Raw genomic sequence first — 18,713 nt, 5'->3', positions numbered from 1 at the left:
ACGTTTTTATTAAAGGACATGTAAATAAATACATGCTGTAAAATCTCCTTAGCACCAAAATAAAAATTATTCAAAAATAAGGATGTTTTAAAGGCCATTTGATGATACTGATTTCCAGCTTTGGAAACGTGATGAACTTTTTTTTTTTTTTTACTAATTTAATGTTACAGACTAATCGAGTAATTAGAAATAAAATAATCAAATTATTCTATACTTGGAAGATTTACTTCCTGCAGTACTATTTTATTCTATACTGACTATCTTCAGTAAGGAAAATTAGTCTAAAACCCTGACATGCCACATGTAATTTCTACATTACAGCAAATACACACAGGAAGAATGTGTTCTAGTTATCGTGGTATTGATTCGTCCCATGTGGCCGTGCTCACACTGATTAATTCTTTACAAATAACAGGCTCGGGGTCTTTTGATTTAGCAGACTGGGCGGAACAAAACATTACGTGCCGTCCAGACGTATGACGTCGCACCTGCGTCTTACGTCAACTCAAAATCGAAGTAGATTTCTCCAGGCGTACACTCTTTATTTTTGGTATTGCAATAAACATTTTGTACATGCATTGTTTACCATGGCGCGTGTCAGACCCCGGGAGCTCGCTGCTGTAAAGGAATACTCTTGAGAAGCGCCACGCATGGGATCCACATCTCCACTTCTTTCAGCTAAGCTAACGTTATTGCATCTGTTAGCAGCTAGCTAAGGAGATAACGCTGTCCCTGCCTACCGTCGAGCTAGCTGTGCATTAGCACCGTAGCCTAGCTCGCTAACCAGTGACAACTGACAAAGGTAAACAACACACCTTTTGAGGCCGTTTATTGTGAATAGCTACTCTCATAACTTTATGTGGTTAACTAGTTACGCTCTGTTGTCGATTAAACCGCGTCTTAACGTGCCTGTTCGTGCCGCTGTGGCTGAAGTACGGTACGGAGAAAAGGGGCAGCAACAGCGTCAACGAAAAACAATACAAACCCCGACTCCCTCATCACTGACTAGGCCGATCAAGCTAATGCTGGCTAGCCGTGTCAGTGTTAGGCTGTTTCAAGGGACTACACCTGGCTGGGATAATCACAGCAACAGTGTGCTGCCCAGAGCTCGCTCGCTCGCTCACACACACACACACACACACACAGGCTTGTCCTGTAACCACAGTCATAGCTCACAGAGTTACAGGGGCTGCTACTTGCAGGTCTGACAGTCAACGTAGGGATCCTGTGTCGTTTCACATGACGTTTGTATGTAGTGAATAAACAGCGGATTGTAATTAGCTGCTGTAAATACACGGCTCAGTCTTTGTGGTTTGAGTATCAGTCTGTCTCAGCGTTGTTTTTAAGCAGTGCTCTCAGCGTTATGGACCTGGACTGTTATCTTTTTGATTACATGTTTGGCACACCTTTTGTGAATGACTCCTGCCTTTAACATTGTAGCAGAATTTGAGCAGCATGAGCAAGATTGTCAAGAATCCCTATCAAATGATGAAGTTTATTACTACATCCTAACACCGTTATATGACTTCTCTCATTTTGTTGTGACCGTGTATAGTACAATTATATGTCAGTTGAAAAGCTGTGGTGTTATGTTATTTATTACAGTCATATCATTATAGAAGATGAATCTCCTATGAGTTAGTTTTTTCACTCATTGAAGCTGATCTTCAAAGAAAACCATGAATTCTTTGGTTGCTGCCTTTGGGCAGAACGTTATACGCAGCCAAGTGTTTTAAAATCATAGCAAGACCATATTTTGATATGTGGGATGGATGTGTCAGTGCACTTGTCTTCATATATAAAGATGTGATTGGCATCACAGTGAATACAGTAAAATTAGAAAAGCTAAACACATTTTGAATAAATGTAGGTGTATTAAGATTTTAAAATTAAAGTGGTTAATAATTGTGTTGTCATTTTGTTGATTTAATAGGGCACGGATGATGTGATCCAGAAAATGCCAGAGTGAATAAAAACCTTTTCCAGTTCGCGCAGTTACCACCTGCAGTTGCCACTCACTTCATAAGACAACTTTGCAGTAACTCAAACAGCATCCCTGTCTGCAGTTTTTTGTTTTTGCATCTGAACCATGTGAGGGCCTCTCAGTCCAATCTGAGGGGATCCCAGGACTGTTGCAATTACAACTCCGCTGTGCGGGGCTGGACTGATCCTGTCTCTGAGAGTACAGCCTTCTCATAGTCCCATACCCCTATCCATACATTCCTCTTCTCCTTATCAAGGAGATACGCCATGATGTTCCGAGACCAGGTAGGTATCCTCACAGATTGGTTCAAAGGCTGGAATGAGTGTGAACAGACGGTGGCACTGTTGTCCCTCCTGAAGAGGGTAACCCGCACCCAGGCCCGCTTCTTACACATCTGCCTTGAACACTGGCTGGCAGACTGCACAGAGATTCACATCCTTGAAGCTGAGGCCAACAGTGCAGGTAGTGCATGAGTTTTCTAAGTGTATTGTTAATTATCTTTTATTATGGAAAACTGATAGTTATATCTTTTTCTAAAATTTAAGAAGGCTAATGTTAATCTCATCTAATTTCTGGTGAAATTGACTCTTTGCCCTTTGTCATTAGCAATTGTCAGCCAGTGGCATCAGGAGCCAAAGGAGAAAGTGGTGTCCTTGCTGCTGTCCCATCTGCCTCTGCTGCAGCCACGCAACAGCGAGGCCAAATGTGAGTACATGAAGCTGCTGCAGAAGGTGTTAAGTCACACTATTGAGAGTAGTCTGTTTGTGGAAGAAAGCAGACAGCTGCTGTCCTATGCTCTCATCCACCCTGCCACCACACTGGATGATCGCACCTCGCTGGCCATGTGGTTAAACCACCTGGAGGAGCACCTATCCAGTGGTTATACACCACGGGCTCCATCTAGCCCTTACCATCCACGTCAGGGCTCAGACGAATGGCCCACCTCAGCTGAGGCTCTGGATCCTGGCCACGCCTGGCACGACAAGTCCCCTTCATCCAGCACGTCTCCAGGAGGCCAGAACGGACATATGCCTTTCCCAGGCGGAATGTCCTCTCCCATCAACAGCAATAACACAGGTGATGTTTATCATTCAACTGTTTTGTTTTTTTAATGGGGATAAAAAACAGTATAATTATGGTATGAGGGGTTAACATTTGTTTTCTGTTTTTCCTTATACCTGGATTGTTTCCTTTGCCAGGTCTGGGTGGGCAGATGCAGCCGAGCCCTCTGAAGAAGTCCATGTCCGTCATTCCTTCCAGTCCGCAGGCTTCTGGCTCTGAGTGGGTAAGCCAGGATGATACAGGAGGCCGGCAGAACTTCATTGCAACAGACCATGCACCTCTTTCACCCCAGAGCAGCGTAGCCTCGTCAGGCAGTGAGCAGACAGAAGAACAGGGCTCCACTCGCAACACTTTCCAGGAGGATGGCAGTGGCATGAAAGGTCAGAGTTCATTGCCTAACTGAGCCAAGGATCCACATGACATTTGGCTCTGTAAACAGCATCCACAGCCAACAGCTGTGGTAATATAAGCTGAAATGTGACGTGGCTTTTTATGTCTGTTGTTGCATGTTTCTTCTAGATGTTCCCGCATGGTTGAAGAGTCTCCGCCTTCATAAATATGCATCGCTTTTCTCCCAGATGACCTATGAGGAGATGATGATTCTTACGGAGCAGCACCTGGAGTCGCAGGTTTTTAAACCTCCTTTTTACATATGCTGGGGCCAGGCTCTGATTGTTCCATCCTCCTTATCAATTGTGAACATTACTGTCCTCAGACCTGATGATATATCAACTCTCAATGAGGCATGAAATTAAGCAACGCACCCTACAGTTATATCGAGCCAGTCACACATACAAATGGTGTGATTTTGTCTCTGCCCCTTGGCTTTAATGAAACAGATGGTGATTAGGTTTGTTATTTAGTAACTCTATAAATTGCCCAGTGTTCCCACAAGAAATGACTTGCTTGCTTCTCATGCCAGCTTGTTACTTTCTGTCTCTCCTTTTTAGAATGTCACTAAAGGAGCACGGCATAAGATTGCCTTGAGTATCCAGAAACTGCGAGAGAGGCAGAGTGTGCTCAAGTCTTTAGAAAAGGTAATTCAAGTGGGATTGGGGTTGTTCTTCTTGTGCTAAAAAAAGGACCAGTAGTGTTTTGTCTTGATGAATTGTCACTCAAAAATGCACTTGAGTATGTACCTATTGATGATTATTTGACACTTCATTTAGTTCCATTGAGAAATCCCCATTCTGCTTGTTGGCACAGATACAGACATAGAGCTGGACTGGTAGAGATTTGCTCTCTTCCTTTAAGATATCAGTGGAGCAAATGTTTGCTCTGCTAAAGATTAAAATCCATATTTACAACACATATCTTCCTCTTTACTCACAATATTGCCCTTCAGCCAAAAGTGTACCTCTCTAAATAACCTACACAGGTATTTGTGACTGAGATTGTCGTCCTTTGTCAGGATATTTTGGAAGGGGGAAACCTTCGTAATGCCCTCCAGGAGCTGCAACAGATCATTATCACACCGATTAAGGCCTATACTCCATCCAGTACAGCACAGCCTGCGTTGGACACCACCACCTCTTCTTCAGAAGCCACAAAAACAGAGGCAGATAAAGAGCCGGCCCCAGAGGGCTTCCAGTCCCAGAACCCACCTCCTTGTGATGGAGACTCTTCAGCCACACCTATCTCAGACGGCGACATTGCTGGACAGTTCACCCGTGTCATGGGTAAAGGTAAGAATATGATGGATTTCTTTCTTGGTTAAACATAGACCTAAATTACATTGGTGGTTATGTAATGCACTCATAACTTTGAGATGGCAAATAGTCTTAAAACATCTATTAAACCTCTTTTATGTCCAGGTCTGATCATTAATAAATAATCCATATCCACTGCCCCTTAGATCCACAAATCAGCAGGTATAGACCCTGTTTCTTTGTGTTTCAGTGTGCACCCAGCTGCTGGTGTCAAGACCAGATGAGGAGAATATCAGCTGTTACCTTCAGCTCATTGAGAAGTGTCTGACACATGAGGTAAGAACCTGCATAGCAAGTTTTTTCTCATTATCCTGAAATCATTTGTATGCATGCTTTTGTGCAATTCCTTAATATCAACTAACGAATATACTGTACAATATAAACACATTTACATTCATTGTTAATCTTAGAGAATTCTGTAATATTCCTATTGTTTTGCTCCTGAAAAAACCAATTAAACTTGGCTTTTCGTTTCCTACAGATATTCCTATGCTTCTGGAATCACAAATTCCAGAAACGTCTCCCAAAACCCCACAAATGCTCTTTGAAAATCGGCTGCCTTTTTTCTTCTGCTGTCTCTTTCTCTCTCTGTCAGGCTTTCACAGAAACTCACAAGAAAAGGCTGGTCTCTTGGAAGCAGCAGGTCCTCAAACTGCTCCGCCTGTTCCCTCGGAAAGCTATGCTGGACATGCCTGTATACCGACAGAAAGGGTGAGTCTCTGCTGGCCTTCGTTTACCTTTGATCTCCCTCTTTAGCAGGCGAGGTGTCACACCAGCTGAATGCAACACTCTCCCTACACTCATCCCTGCTCTCTGGCTGTTACTTTGATTCTTCTTCCCTCTTCTTCTTCACTCTTGATTCCTCATTCTGATAATGATGAATAAATAACTTATTTTCATATGATCATTTCTTCAACAGCTGAACAAAACTTTCATAAGGTCTCCCAACTTTAATTTATTTCTAATGTATGTTTCTTTTTTCTTGTTTTGCTTTTTTCTTTGTTTTTTCTTTTGTCCTTAGCTGGAACTATGGGTCCAACTCCCTCCCCACAGCAGGCTCTGTGAGTGGAGGTGTAGGGCGACGGGGGCAAAGGCAGTTCCAGATGGCCCCTCGTGGACTCCCAGCTGGCCGCATTAGTGTTCTAAGTCCCGGTGGGATCGGGGGAGCATCTCCGCGCCACACACTCACTAATCCTGCGCTGGCAGGCCAGGGTAGACAAGTTAGTATTCCTGTCATTAGATGGGTGTTTTTATGCCACTTCGTAACTACACCCTCAACATTTGCTAGAAGTCCCGCTTCCAGAATGTTGCAAAAAATTTGACAGATAAGTGAGAGAGCAAGAGCGGTGGGAGACGTGGCCTTGTTGCTATGTAATGCATGTCGGAATGTGGAGGGTCAGGGAACACTGGCTAACTGACCAACGCTCAGCGTAGCATGAACAGAGAAGCTGCCATGGGAAACTGCTGTCGGACTTTCAGGGAGTCTGGTCCTTTTACAATCACTGCAGTTCAGCTAGTGGCGTTACTGCTGGAGGCTCTCCTGTGTATGTCTGTATTAATAGAAAGTACTGTGGCACTGCTGTTTAACATCGTTAATGTTATTGTCTGTCAATCCTGAATATTTTGTTAAGCTCTGAATACAGCAGAGATATGTGCAAGCCCACGTGTTGTATTTACTGCCTCTGCTGAGGAATAAATGTCGTATATGTGTGCCATTGTTTTTACAGCTCTTAATCAGGCTTGCTCACATACCTCAAAGTATTGCTTAATATGTCACGGTTATGGAAGGGCCAGAGAGTTCAGCTACACTGAACTGTCAAATCCAAGCAGACAGAAACTTGCTGAAGTTAAGCAGAAAAATCAGTTTTTGCATACAGTCTGAATTTTGGTAGTAAAGAGCCTATGTAAACACCACATGGGATTTCGATGATAGTGTATTTTGATGCAAATTGCTTTATTATCCAACTTAAAGATTTTTTTGTTACATGACTTAGTGAAATGATAAGCCAGCCCTTTCAGCCTTTGTGAATGAGTGGTGTTCGTGTAATGAGAACATGTGTTTTCCTATATAGAACCTGTGGTTTGCCAACCCTGGGGGCAGTAATAGTATGCCAAGTCAGAGTCGCAGCTCTGTGCAGCGGACACACTCTCTCCCTGTCCACACTTCCCCGCAAACCATGCTCATGTTCCAGCAGCAAGGTATTGTTTGAGGTCAAGCCTCTTTTATTCATCCTTAATGTGAGTCTGTCTGTATTTGTATTCTTTACTACAGTTGTCACTCTTGGCTGCTTTATTTACTAGTGTACATTAGTATGAACATGGTGACTTTCTGCAACTCCTTTAATGTCAGTTAAATTGTATGCTTCGAACTAAACTGGAAATGGTTAATTGAATGGGGTTTATTTGAAAGGGTCAGATTTTTTGTGAGCTACACAACTTCTTTTTTTTTTTTTTTAAATGGCCATTTGGTCAGTTACCAAAATAGAGAGCTGCTCTCCCTCTGTGTCAAGGACAGAATAACAAGACATCTTAACAGTATGTTGCAGTAAACGTGTGTCAGCTGTAAAATAAGTAAAATGTGTCAGCTCGAACAATATACATTACCTTTTCTCATGTGCCAGATGCCCCTCAAAAGCATTTCAGATTCATTGGCAATTGCTTTGGCATCTTGTAACAGATTCAGTGTAATGACATTGTCCATAAAATAATTGTGTGAAAGCCAAAAATGTGTAACTTTTAACAGACCAGATCCATACTATGGTAAATTCCATGTATGAATACTTCATACTGGGAAATATATAGAAATGCTTTTGGTTACTAACTAAACCACATCTGGTACGACAGGGTCTTAGTCATGTATCTGTACAGACCGATTACATTAGTCAGATACCACAGAGTGCACATTATTTTGTGCTCTGATGCTTTTTGTCTTGTTTGAATTTGCCCGGACTGATTATCAGGTTGTGCATGAGTCTGTCCCAGTGTTAGTTTTCAGCTAATGATAACATTTTTGAAGCTGTACCAATGCCAGTACACATGTTTTATAACTGAATCCACTCCAATAAGCAACATAAATGATAAGAAGATGAAACTGTTTCAAACTAATCCCACCTTCAGTTTTTCTCATGCAAAAGAAAGGTCAACAAAAAGTGCAATGTCAGTAAATTTATGACATAACTGTTAGCTCTGATAGGTATTGAAAAGAAGTCTGCATTGTTTTGTTGAAACTCATGCCAGTAAAGGCCCTTTGAATTGAATAGAAACCTGCTGTTATTACTCATTCCCTCAGAATGCCAAGTTCCAGGTGCTGACCTGGAGATCAATCCCACGCTGGAGTCACTGTGCCTCAGTATGACAGAGCATGCCTTAGGGGGTAAGTGTTCTCAGCAGCCCTCTGGCTGGTAAACATCACACATCTTTGTATATATTATATCTAGGCACATCCTACACTGTGCAAACATGGATGGAAAAGTCTGTTGACTTTAATTTATATTTTATTAGTGATATTTGTGTATCAATTTTTAAAAACCTAAATTATACAGTCTCATTAGGCAAGTCAGACATTCCTCTAGTGCAGAGAGAAAGGCATGGGCATGTGAATCATATGGTATAATTGAATGACAAAATTTATATCATGATGTCCAATGACTGCTCTAAAAAGCTATCCCAGTTCAATGGAGTGGTCTCAGTTAGATGGAATTTGGGGAATTTAAAACATCTTCCTTTTCTAGATACAGATTACATTATTGTCTGTGAGTTTGTACAGTGTAAAGTATGTTAGTTTGTGTAGTTTAGCCAAGTTTGATTTACTTTCTGAAAATCTAATCTAGAGCTGCAACAAAACAACTATTTTAATAATCGATTCATCTGTTGATTATGTTTTCAGTTAATCCAATTTTTACAAAAGAATATAGAGAAGTCTGTTTTGTCTTATTGTCAAAATATGAACCTTAAACAACAAGTTTGCTGCACATGTAATAAAAATAAAACTTTTTATGTGCAATGACATTCAAACAGATCTTAAATTTTATTACAGTAAAAAGGCACTTGTTTATTAGACGTTCACACCTAACATTAGATGCATTAACCCTAATTAAACGACATGCCTTCAGACATACACTTAAAGACTGCTGGACATTATCCTGGTGAAATGCATGTAAAAATGGACTGGCTATTTTCCAGACTTTGCTTCTAAGGGCTCGCCTGTAAAAAGTCTGGGTAGTGAGCCAGTGGCGGGCAGACCGTCGGGAGCACCGTGACATTTCCCGGTGACCTGCAGGCGATAACTTAGAAGCATAGCAACCATAGTGCATAGCAACAGTCTATCTGCTTGTCCACTAATATTGCTCGCATTTAGAGTGGCCTGGGATGGAGTCAAATCCCCAGCCTGAATCAATGTTTCCTTGTGTGAGCTCTGTTGTGTCTCCTGCTGTGGCTGTATGTGTTAAAACGGCAACTCCAGACTATTTCTGGACATGATTGTCATGACATTGTATGGGATTTATATGTGAAAACAGAAACATTTAATCCTCACTGACTCTGACCTGCATTAGCCACCGCAGTGTGTGCGCGCTGTTTTCATCATCAGCTTGACAGACACGGCGGCCAAAAAAAAAAAAAGCACCAGGTGAAATACAGACATGAAGTCTAAAAAGTCCAGAGGTTAAGGGTGACATAGGTTTCATGCCTGTATTTTAGAGTCAGTGTGGACCGACATCAGGTTAAACAGGAGTCTGTCTGCTCGGTGAGATGTGCAAGTTACTGTGTCAGTTGCCGTGAGAGTGTAAACATTTTACTGGATGACTGATTCTCTGACCACATAACAGAAAAACTAGTACAAGAAGTCACCACCACTATCCAAATAACAGTGTAAAATTTGCGTAATTATGGAAAACATGACTTTCATTCTTCTTCGCTTCTACCGTTTTCATCTCTGCAGCTTCTCACCGTGTCACTGTGCGCTGCTGCAAACAGCTACTTCACTAGATCTAATCTAATTGATAAATATTTGCCAACTATTTTAATAATCTAATCTTATTGATAATATTAATTGTTGATAATATTAATTGTTGCAGCTCTAGTCTAATCAATAAGTAAATACATATTTGCTCTAACCCACAGGTTCCTGTTGAAAGTAAGATTTTATAATTTCTGTGTTTTAATAAGGTTTCACTGCTAACCATATTTAGCTGTTACTTAACCATAAATGTGTCTGATAAATATAAGATATCCGGAAAATACATGAAAGCATGCCATGAACTCAGAAATGCATGGACATCTGAGAAGCAATCGATAATTTTTTCTGCTCAGGGAAAAGGGGATACTGAAGGAAAGGATGAATTGTTCCATGTATTTTATAATTGTAAGTATCTTGAAACCCTTTCCTTTAATATCTCCTCATCAGATGGAACAGATCGGACATCAACAATATGAAAAGAAGAAAGGAAAATTACACTTCAGTAGAGGCCTGTTCAGTTCCTCATCACCCAGCACAAAGAAATACATATGCTTACAAAAAAAAAAAACAGGCAAAGCAGTCACTACAAAATGACAAAAAAACTGTGTATATGTTCTCTAATATTTTTGTACTTTATTATATACAACTAAGTTTATTAAAAATGGAATACAGATGATTATTATATTGCAGGACAGAGAAAAAAAGGTTAACTGTGCAAACTGCTCCATGTCGCCTGCAGGACTGTGACATGACGTGCAGATGCTCTATTTGCCGTGGTCTGAGAGAAAAAACAGTGGATTGGTGCTGTCTTAAAGGGGTTCCACCCTATGAATTACTCTTTTCCTCCTGCCCTGGAGCAGGGCTTTCTATCCAGAAAACACTGACAGCCATCGCCCCTGTGCCACATAATGTGTAGATCCAGAAAATTTCCAGCCATAAGGCACTTCTTTTAAAATTCTTTCTGATAGTATGCACTAAACTGTAATTGGCCCAAGTATACACTCACTGAGAGATTGTAGACAAGTGTTGAAAAAGACACCAGGACACTTCTTAGCGACCCTAAATTACTCTATCACCAGTGCTAGTAAGGGCTTGTGTTGGCTGAAACTAGACTGCTTTCCTTGATTCTTTTTAATCCTCTCTAGAAAACCTGTTTTTGTGGCAGAGGCACAAAAAGGAAGGACCAAATGGATTAAGGAAAAGTTTGTAATTCAACTGTAAGCATACCTTTTGTCTTGGTTGTTTTCCCTAAACATATAGTCAGAGTAGAAGTGACTGTCCTCCTCTAAACTTCTACAAAGCCAAAGAGAAGGGTTGTGCGATTGTTAATCTGAAAAGGATATTTGTAGTGAAATGCACCACAATGGTATAATTTTATTTTAAAAAGAACAGCAGTTTGAAGAATTTATGCCAGCTGCAATTTGTCTCTGTTATTTTATGCCCTACTACATAAATGATGATGAATCTCATTTTGTGCCGAGGAATCCCCCAAGGGGTGAATAAGGGCTGGTGAGGTTTGTACTGTGCAAGAGCTGATTTGATATTGAATTGATAAAAAGTGAGGAGTGTAGAGCGTTTTCAATTTACACTCTAATGCTGGGTTAGAGTACTAAATGAAACCCCTCTGAACCCTCTGGCCCCCTTATGATTGGCTCTTGAAAATGAAGCCTGATCTTGTAATAAATGCTCTGCAGTGCAGCGCCTCGCCATCACAGTGCCCACTTCCTCACATGGTCAAATGTGATGATTTGATGAATCATACTTTTCAAGGTGCTTGATGATATGTCCATATTTTCTGTTTGTGTCTCAGTGTGTTTCAGTCTCAGAAACCTAACATTATCATGTGATATCAGTGTTGAATCAAATACTGTCTTATACAGCCTCTGTCTTTGAATGTGGCAGAGCGGAGGTGCATGTATGTGTAATATGGTCTTAACCTTTGAACACTTTTGGTTGCATCATATAGCAGGGATAACATTCAGATTTTATTTCAGCAGAGCCATCAGAGGTCTGTCTAGCAAAGATGGTTATTTACAGATATCTTTTCCAATTGTAGTTTTTTACTCTCCCTTGATATTGATAACTTATGCTTATTTTCTATAATCGCATGTTTTGCCACACTAATACAGCACTGTTGTAGATAGAAGACGTGGTGGTTGACGGTGCCCAAAGTCACCAACAACTAGAGAGCAGAAGTCTTGCAACTAATGTTGTATGTTTATATCGCCTAAATGTCACTGTTTACATCTCTTTGGGGTAATGCCCAATTTATGTTATGTGTTGTCATGAATATTCCATTGTCTCACTATGTAACACATTAAAGAACTGAAGCCTCCTCCCACGTGAGCAGGCTGGGTAGAGCCTGAAAACTAAAGCTTTCTACCCACTAATCCATGGACTCCATATGAGTCTCAGATTTGTTCAAGTGATATATGAGGCATGTAACACCTGCTTTTCTGGTCATATGGTGATGAGAGAGAATAGCTTTCCTGGCCTTGTGATTGAACTTTTATGCCCAATACCCTGAGAAACTGTTCATGTGGTGCCTGAAATGCACAGTTCCAGCATCCTCCATAAGTTGATTCAGTGCTCTTGAGTAGCATTCTAGTCATGGATTTCTTCAGAGCAGGCTCTTGGATAGATCTGACTTAGTAAAAGCATCACACTCATACCCGCAAAGGAATTCAGTGAGTTAGGAATGCTGGAGTTGCTTATCTTTTAACTATTCACTATACTGTATATCAATTGTGTTATGTTAGTAATGGCTCAGATTATCCTTTTCATGGCCTCTGAGGCTTTAGACAGCTGACATATTGCTACAACTATCCACAGAGGTCCAGTGCAACAGATATCTATGTCTGTTAATAATGAAGATGCAGCAGGGGGTGACAATGCTTATCTGAGCCACACATTATAAACTGAACACTAATAACAGGCCAAGGAATATGTTTACTCCATGTTTACATTCCAGCGATGCGTGAAATAACTTGGGGGAACTGCACATCATAAGTTCAGCCTGGTGTGTTCACATACCAAGCATCCACTGTAAGGTACAGAGCTGGTGTCATATGGACACATCTACCAAGTGGTCCTTAGCTCATGTTGATGTCCCTGCCAGGCTTAGTTATTGAGTTAATGCAGCCAGCTGTAGGCTACATTTCATAGGTTTGTCTTGTACAAGTCATATGTATTTCTAATGACACCCCAGATGTTTTCTAATACTTTCTGAACCCTTTTGCATCCCCTGCTTTCACTCTACTTTTTTACTGTCACTTGTATGTGTTAATGGTCTGCAGTGCGGCATCCGTTTGATCATTGACAGTCCAAATAAAGAGGTTCAGTTCTTTTGCAACTTCACTTGTGGTTTGTCTGTTTATTTTGTCATGCCTTTTTAGCAGCTGCCACCTCTGACGCGTGGTGTTTTAGACTTCCTGTTGTACTCCGAACAGATTACGCCACTTTCCTTTTGCTTCCGGGTCGCAGGGTTCGGCAGTTATTTATGAAGCTAACATGAGCTAGCCGCCTTTTTGTTAACGTCATTAGTTTGTCTAAGAGGAAAGAAGCTCTTTCGTCGGTAAACCTGAAAACAACTGACGAGGTATGTTCACTGTTTGTGTTGTGTTGAACAAAACTGGATATAAGTGATCATTAACGCACGTTAACCGTTTCTTCCGCAGTAACACAAAGAGTACACAAGTTATCAGATAGCCAGCACTTAGCCGCTATGCTAACTTAGCCTACTGACACTAAACAGCGCTCTGCTAACGACGTTAGCTTGGTAGCTAACGGTAATGAATAACTTATTGTACTTCGCCGTAAAGACTGATTGAATTATCGATTAGTCTACAGTTTCACACTTTATGGCTGCTTAACTGTAGCTAGTTCAAGTTGCATTGGAAAAAGTAGATTTTTTTTAATTTTTAATCGATCACCTACTTTCTCTCCATAACGTGATTAGAGACATCCTTCTCGCTGTCAAGACAAAAAGGACGAGTTGGCTCTTGTGTCCTCTATCAACTTCTTCTTGAGATCACCTTCACAGTCGGTAACGTTAGTCAGCTGCTCTCTGACCAACTTACCGTGAACTTAACGTACGGTAAATGACAGGGTTGTTGACGTTACGGTGTAAATGCGTCTCAGTTCATTAGCGGTAAATAATGTTATACCAGTGGCCAAGGACATATTTGCTGGGAAATGAAACTATTCATTTGTCGGCTATGTGTTTTGAAAAGAGGCGACATGTACACGGGATAAAAACTCTGCTCAAACTAAGATACGAACCGATCCAGGCCGTAGTCTCCAACCCACTACGAACTAGTAGTTTAATAGGTGACTAAAAGCCGGGCGCACACTGTGCGATTTTGGCACCGATTTAGTCGTCTGAGACATAATTTGAAATACTAAAAAAAATCCTATAATCCTGGACTAAAATCTGTATTATCTGACGTCTGATTTGATATGCTCACTGGCAGACGATTAATGGCTGTAGTGAATTTTGTTTTCTTCCGATGAAATTGTGTCAGTGTCACAAAATTTCACTTTCCTGCAGTGTCTTCTCCTACGATGACGTCAAACCAAGAACCAATCGGAGCGCCGAACCCGATGACGTAATTAGTGTACAGTAATTGCCGTGTGAGTGAGTGAATGAACCTATTCACACATTCACCTCTAAAAATAACAAAGCGTTCATATGGAGACACTTTTGATGCCATTAGTTTAAAAACTAAATATGAACAAAGCAAAGTTTACTTAAAGTTTATTTTCTTGAGGGGCAGGATGTTTTAACTAGACACAAAATTGCCTAAAGTTAACTCTGTAGAATTGGAAGTCCAGTCCAGCCATGCTCCATAAATGTCGGCTTTGATTTTTTTTCTGTTTTTATTATCAAGGCATGTCATGAACAAAATTAACTCTAGAGATTATTTTTGTAAACATGTCACAGATTAATGATGTAAAGCTCCAGGCGAGTGCATTTTTGATGTGTCTTGACTGTCATAGTCTGACATAATGACAGCTGAGATCCTACAGTATGACATGGAGATCATGTTCATCTGACAAGCAACAATCATGAAGGACTAATAAAATTCAGTCTGTGCCTGGCTGAAGTCAGTGGTTGCACGTAGCTGAAATCAGGATGAGAGCCCTGGGTTAGTCGTCAAACTCCGGTACACCAGACCGGTGCTATGTCGAGGCGTGTTCCTCCATTAAACAGAGTTGACAGTAAAATCATGTCACCTTTTGTCACAGACTCTCAAAATATTATAACCATTTTGTTTTGCAGGTTGTTTGAAGTCTCTGGCTGCAATGCATGTGTAATGACTGTGATGTGTCAAAGCGCAGACGTGGATGGAAAACGTCCTGCTAAAAGCTAACTGCAATTACAAGTCATCCCTTGGCAACTGCCAGGAGTGGCACAGCTGTTGCCGTTGCATCAAGTAGTCCATCATGTCATTACCAAAGGAGCCAGGGAACCGAGGGAAAGATCGGGAGAGAGGGGCCCGTCCCAAAGTGAGACAGAGCCGGTCAGAGGAGAGACGCGATGCAGGGGGTAATTGCAAAGGGGGAAAGGGGAAAAAAAAAGGCCTTGCTTCCCATGACCCAGCATCTGAACGACCTGTCAGTGATGGCTTTGAATATGGTGAGCTGCTGAGTGACCTGGAGACCAAGGACCAGTCTTCCTCTTCTCCTGTGAAAGAAAGTTGGAGATGGCAGGGTTTGGACATTGGTGCTTCATTACTGGGACAGGAACGAGTAATAACCAGGCCTGGACTGGCAGCAGTCGGCTCAGCCTGTGAGTTATCTTCACATAGTGAAGGCGATGGCAGAGGATCCAGCAGCAGCAGTCGTACTCTTCGGCAAAAAATCCAAGATGCAATGGGACAGTGTTTCCCAATAAAAACACACAGTCCGGCGGCACCAGCACCACCTCTGCAGGCTTTTTCATCATCAGCTGCCTGTGCCTCAAGACGTAAGATTCATCTCAGTGAGCTGATGCTGGATGACTGCCCTTTCCCTATAGGATCTGAGCTGGCTCAAAAGTGGTATCTCATTAAGCAACACACAGCCCCCATTACCAAGCCCCCTGTGCTTGATTCCTCAGTAGTATGCAGTGCCCCAACTTCAGCCATGGCTTCTGTGGTGGAGGATGTAGATGACAGGTTGCGAGAGCGCAGGCGCATCAGCATTGAACAGGGTGTTGAGCCTCCACCCAATGCAGAGATCCACACATTTGAGGTGACGGCCCAAATTAACCCTCTCTACAAACACGGCCCTAAGCTGGCTCATGGTATGAATGAGTTGGCCGGAGCTGACAGAGCCTCTGTTCATCAGCAACAGCAGCTTCTCATCCAAAGACAGCAGCAGCACCAGCTCCTACTGCAGAGCTGTTTGGACACTCTGGATGAGGTGGTGGCCTCAGCCTCTGCGTCAGCCTCTGTCCATGCCTGTGATAGTATCTCTGACACTCTGGTTGACCCAGAGGTTACAGCAAACAACTTGTCCTCTAGAACCATCCTTCCTCAGACAGAGCATCACAAGTCTCACGATGGCTACCGCATTCACACTCAGATCGATTACATTCACTGTTTAGTTCCCGACCTGCTGCAGATCACCAACCTCCCATGTTACTGGGGGGTCATGGACCGCTACGAGGCAGAGACGCTGCTGGAGGGAAAGCCCGAAGGAACCTTCCTCCTGCGTGACTCTGCCCAGGAAGACTACCTCTTCTCCGTCAGCTTCCGCCGTTACGGCCGCTCACTACATGCTCGCATTGAACAGTGGAACCACAATTTTAGCTTTGACGTGCACGACCCGAGTGTCTTCCATGCTCCCACAGTTACAGGATTGCTGGAGCACTACAAAGACCCCAACTCCTGCATGTTCTTCGAGCCCCTGCTGTCCAACCCCATACACCGCACACATCCCTTCAGTCTGCAGCACATCTGCCGAGCTGTCATCAGCAGCTGTACCACTTACGATGGCATTAATATGCTTCCCATTCCAAATGCTTTGAAAAAACACCTGAAAGAATACCACTATAAGCAGAGAGTACGTGTACGGCGGATGGACACGTGGTGGGAATGAAGAACAGCAAAAAAAATGAACTACTAAAGACATTTTTAATGCAAATTTCCTCTTAAGTTAATTGAACATTACCATAAGTCTTGTTCTTTATGCTATTTGGCTGTATTACCCTACACCGCACTGTACTTATTTATTTTATTCCTGCTGTATATGTCTTTAATAATTGTACTAAACTACACTGAAGAAATGATGTGTAATCTCACAGATCTTGCACACTCCCATGTTCTCTATGCTCAAATTAAACTAACTTCTTTAGACTTGTGGTGTTCAGAAACTACCTTGACATATACCCTTGTTTTTTTCAGTGACAAAATCTGCTTAATTATCTGACAGTGGGGGAAAGTGGCATAGTGTGAATCAAGAAGACTATAATAGAGCTGTTCATCAGTCACGTGCTGAGAAAGTGGAGCACATACCGCCAAGGCTTCTTTCTTGTTACCAAGGTGTGGAAGTGCAGCATGTCTGCAGTATTAATCCTTGTTTCCTATATTAAACCCAGTGCTGTTTATAAGGGCTAGAGGTAGGTAGCTGTTCACCTTTTTAACAAGAATGAGTATATGTCACACATCAAGCTCACAATTATACCTTAATGTTAGGTTCAGTATTGTGGTTTAATTGTAGGGAAAAATACAGAGTATATGAATGCTTTATGCTTTGTTTCTTCATCATTCAGCTGCTTTTCCACCTTGCATCATAGTCTCTGGTTAGATTTCATGCAGCCAGTGCCAGCTGTCCACATTAGTTTTGAAGATCAAATGTGGCCTTCATGAACTTGTTAGCAGCATGTGAAGCAGGTGTGTTATCAGAATGCAGATGATGAAATCCAGGAATTTTAGACCTAATTCTGCTCAGAATCTGGTTACTGATGTTCAGATCTTCCCTAGTCCAGAGTTGTGACTGTTTTTGTGCACTGAGCTTCCATTTCAGTTCAGTGATGAAATTAGCTCTAAAGAACCTGAATTAGCAAGAAAAAAGGTGGGGAAAAGAATGTATTTATTTATTTATTTTCCTGATAAGCTTTGCAAGAGCCAGTATATAGTGCACTATATGATGTGGTACATTGTAATACAATACTTAAAAATACTAGTAAATTAACTAAGTATAAAAAATATGTAAAGATTCCAATTTCACTGTCTGTCTGCGGTCTCTCTCGCTGATAACTCGCCGTGGTTATGTGTTATGTAAAATGAACACTAAAATTTGCATTTCAGAAAAAAAAATGTATTCTTTTAGAATAATTGAAAATGGGGCAAGCACTATAAATCTTTTAAATAGCAGATTTGCATGTTGTGAATAATCCATTTCCATAATAACACAGACAGAAAAGAAGTATCGTGCTACACAGGCATTCATTTACAATAGGTCTTATTTAAGTATTAATTGACAAATTAACCTATTATGTGGAGTCATTTACTCCTGTGTGAACAGAATTTTGTATTAATGAAAACACACAAGAGACCACACTACTAATTGTTACATGTGCTTAGTAATAATCACAAAGGCATGGAGAATGGATCCCAGGCCGTCCTCTGAACCACTGTGCTGCTGTTTTCTCCTTGAGATGGGCTTTTTGATATGCAGGATGGGATGCAAATCATCCATGACAAGCACTCATCCAATAATGAAAGGGCTATAATTTAAACAGTAGTTCCAAGGAAGCATTAATTCTGCATTCAAAAATCTAATTCAGGACTTTTGACCTTTGTATACCTGATTAAGTCGCCATAAAAACTAAACTATAAAGCAAAATTTAGCGTGTTTTGAAGACATTTGATCTGTCATGCATACACAAGTGTGGGCTGCACTGTGAATGCTCTAAGCAAATTCAGCTCTGTAGGCTATTTCAGCTCAAGCCATGTTATCTCTTACCACAATGCAAAGGTCTACACTCATCACTCCATGGCACATAAGATTAAAT

General features: G+C 41.5%; 2 protein-coding genes across 2 annotated transcripts; both read left to right on the top strand.

Annotated features, from left to right (window-relative positions):
• The first annotated feature begins 486 nt into the window (after positions 1-486).
• On the top strand, positions 487-12,355 carry samd4b (sterile alpha motif domain containing 4B). The gene is made up of 13 exons (XM_026330902.1): positions 487-802; positions 1,934-2,446; positions 2,591-3,061; positions 3,184-3,426; positions 3,566-3,675; positions 3,997-4,083; positions 4,458-4,731; positions 4,946-5,031; positions 5,351-5,466; positions 5,777-5,975; positions 6,828-6,954; positions 8,045-8,128; positions 10,160-12,355. The coding sequence occupies exons 2-13, from the start codon at positions 2,251-2,253 to the stop codon at positions 10,186-10,188; spliced, it is 2,022 nt and encodes a 673-aa protein (XP_026186687.1). The 5' UTR covers positions 487-802; positions 1,934-2,250; the 3' UTR covers positions 10,189-12,355.
• An 830-nt stretch (positions 12,356-13,185) lies between these two features.
• Positions 13,186-17,072, top strand: socs9 (suppressor of cytokine signaling 9). The gene is made up of 2 exons (XM_026298928.1): positions 13,186-13,310; positions 14,994-17,072. Exon 2 carries the CDS (start codon positions 15,158-15,160, stop codon positions 16,793-16,795), a length of 1,638 nt encoding a protein of 545 aa, XP_026154713.1. The 5' UTR covers positions 13,186-13,310; positions 14,994-15,157; the 3' UTR covers positions 16,796-17,072.
• Positions 17,073-18,713: the final 1,641 nt, after the last annotated feature.

Source organism: Mastacembelus armatus, chromosome 13, assembly GCF_900324485.2.
Source record: "Mastacembelus armatus chromosome 13, fMasArm1.2, whole genome shotgun sequence".
Classification (NCBI taxonomy): Eukaryota; Metazoa; Chordata; class Actinopteri; order Synbranchiformes; family Mastacembelidae; genus Mastacembelus; species Mastacembelus armatus.
The sequence above is the reverse complement of the archived record's forward strand: the minus strand, read 5'-3'. Positions and strand labels throughout refer to the sequence as shown.

What these genes read in the sequence shown, in the direction of transcription:
- samd4b (XM_026330902.1), top strand. Translation starts at nt 2,251, where the DNA reads ATGATGTTCCGAGACCAGGTAGGTATCCTCACAGATTGGTTCAAAGGC. An exon ending in TGCTCAAGTCTTTAGAAAAG is followed by an intron (nt 4,084 to 4,457) that starts GTAATTCAAGTG and finishes GTCCTTTGTCAG; the next exon opens with GATATTTTGGAAGGGGGAAA. An exon ending in AGAAGTGTCTGACACATGAG is followed by an intron (nt 5,032 to 5,350) that starts GTAAGAACCTGC and finishes TCTCTCTGTCAG; the next exon opens with GCTTTCACAGAAACTCACAA.
- socs9 (XM_026298928.1), top strand. Translation starts at nt 15,158, where the DNA reads ATGTCATTACCAAAGGAGCCAGGGAACCGAGGGAAAGATCGGGAGAGA.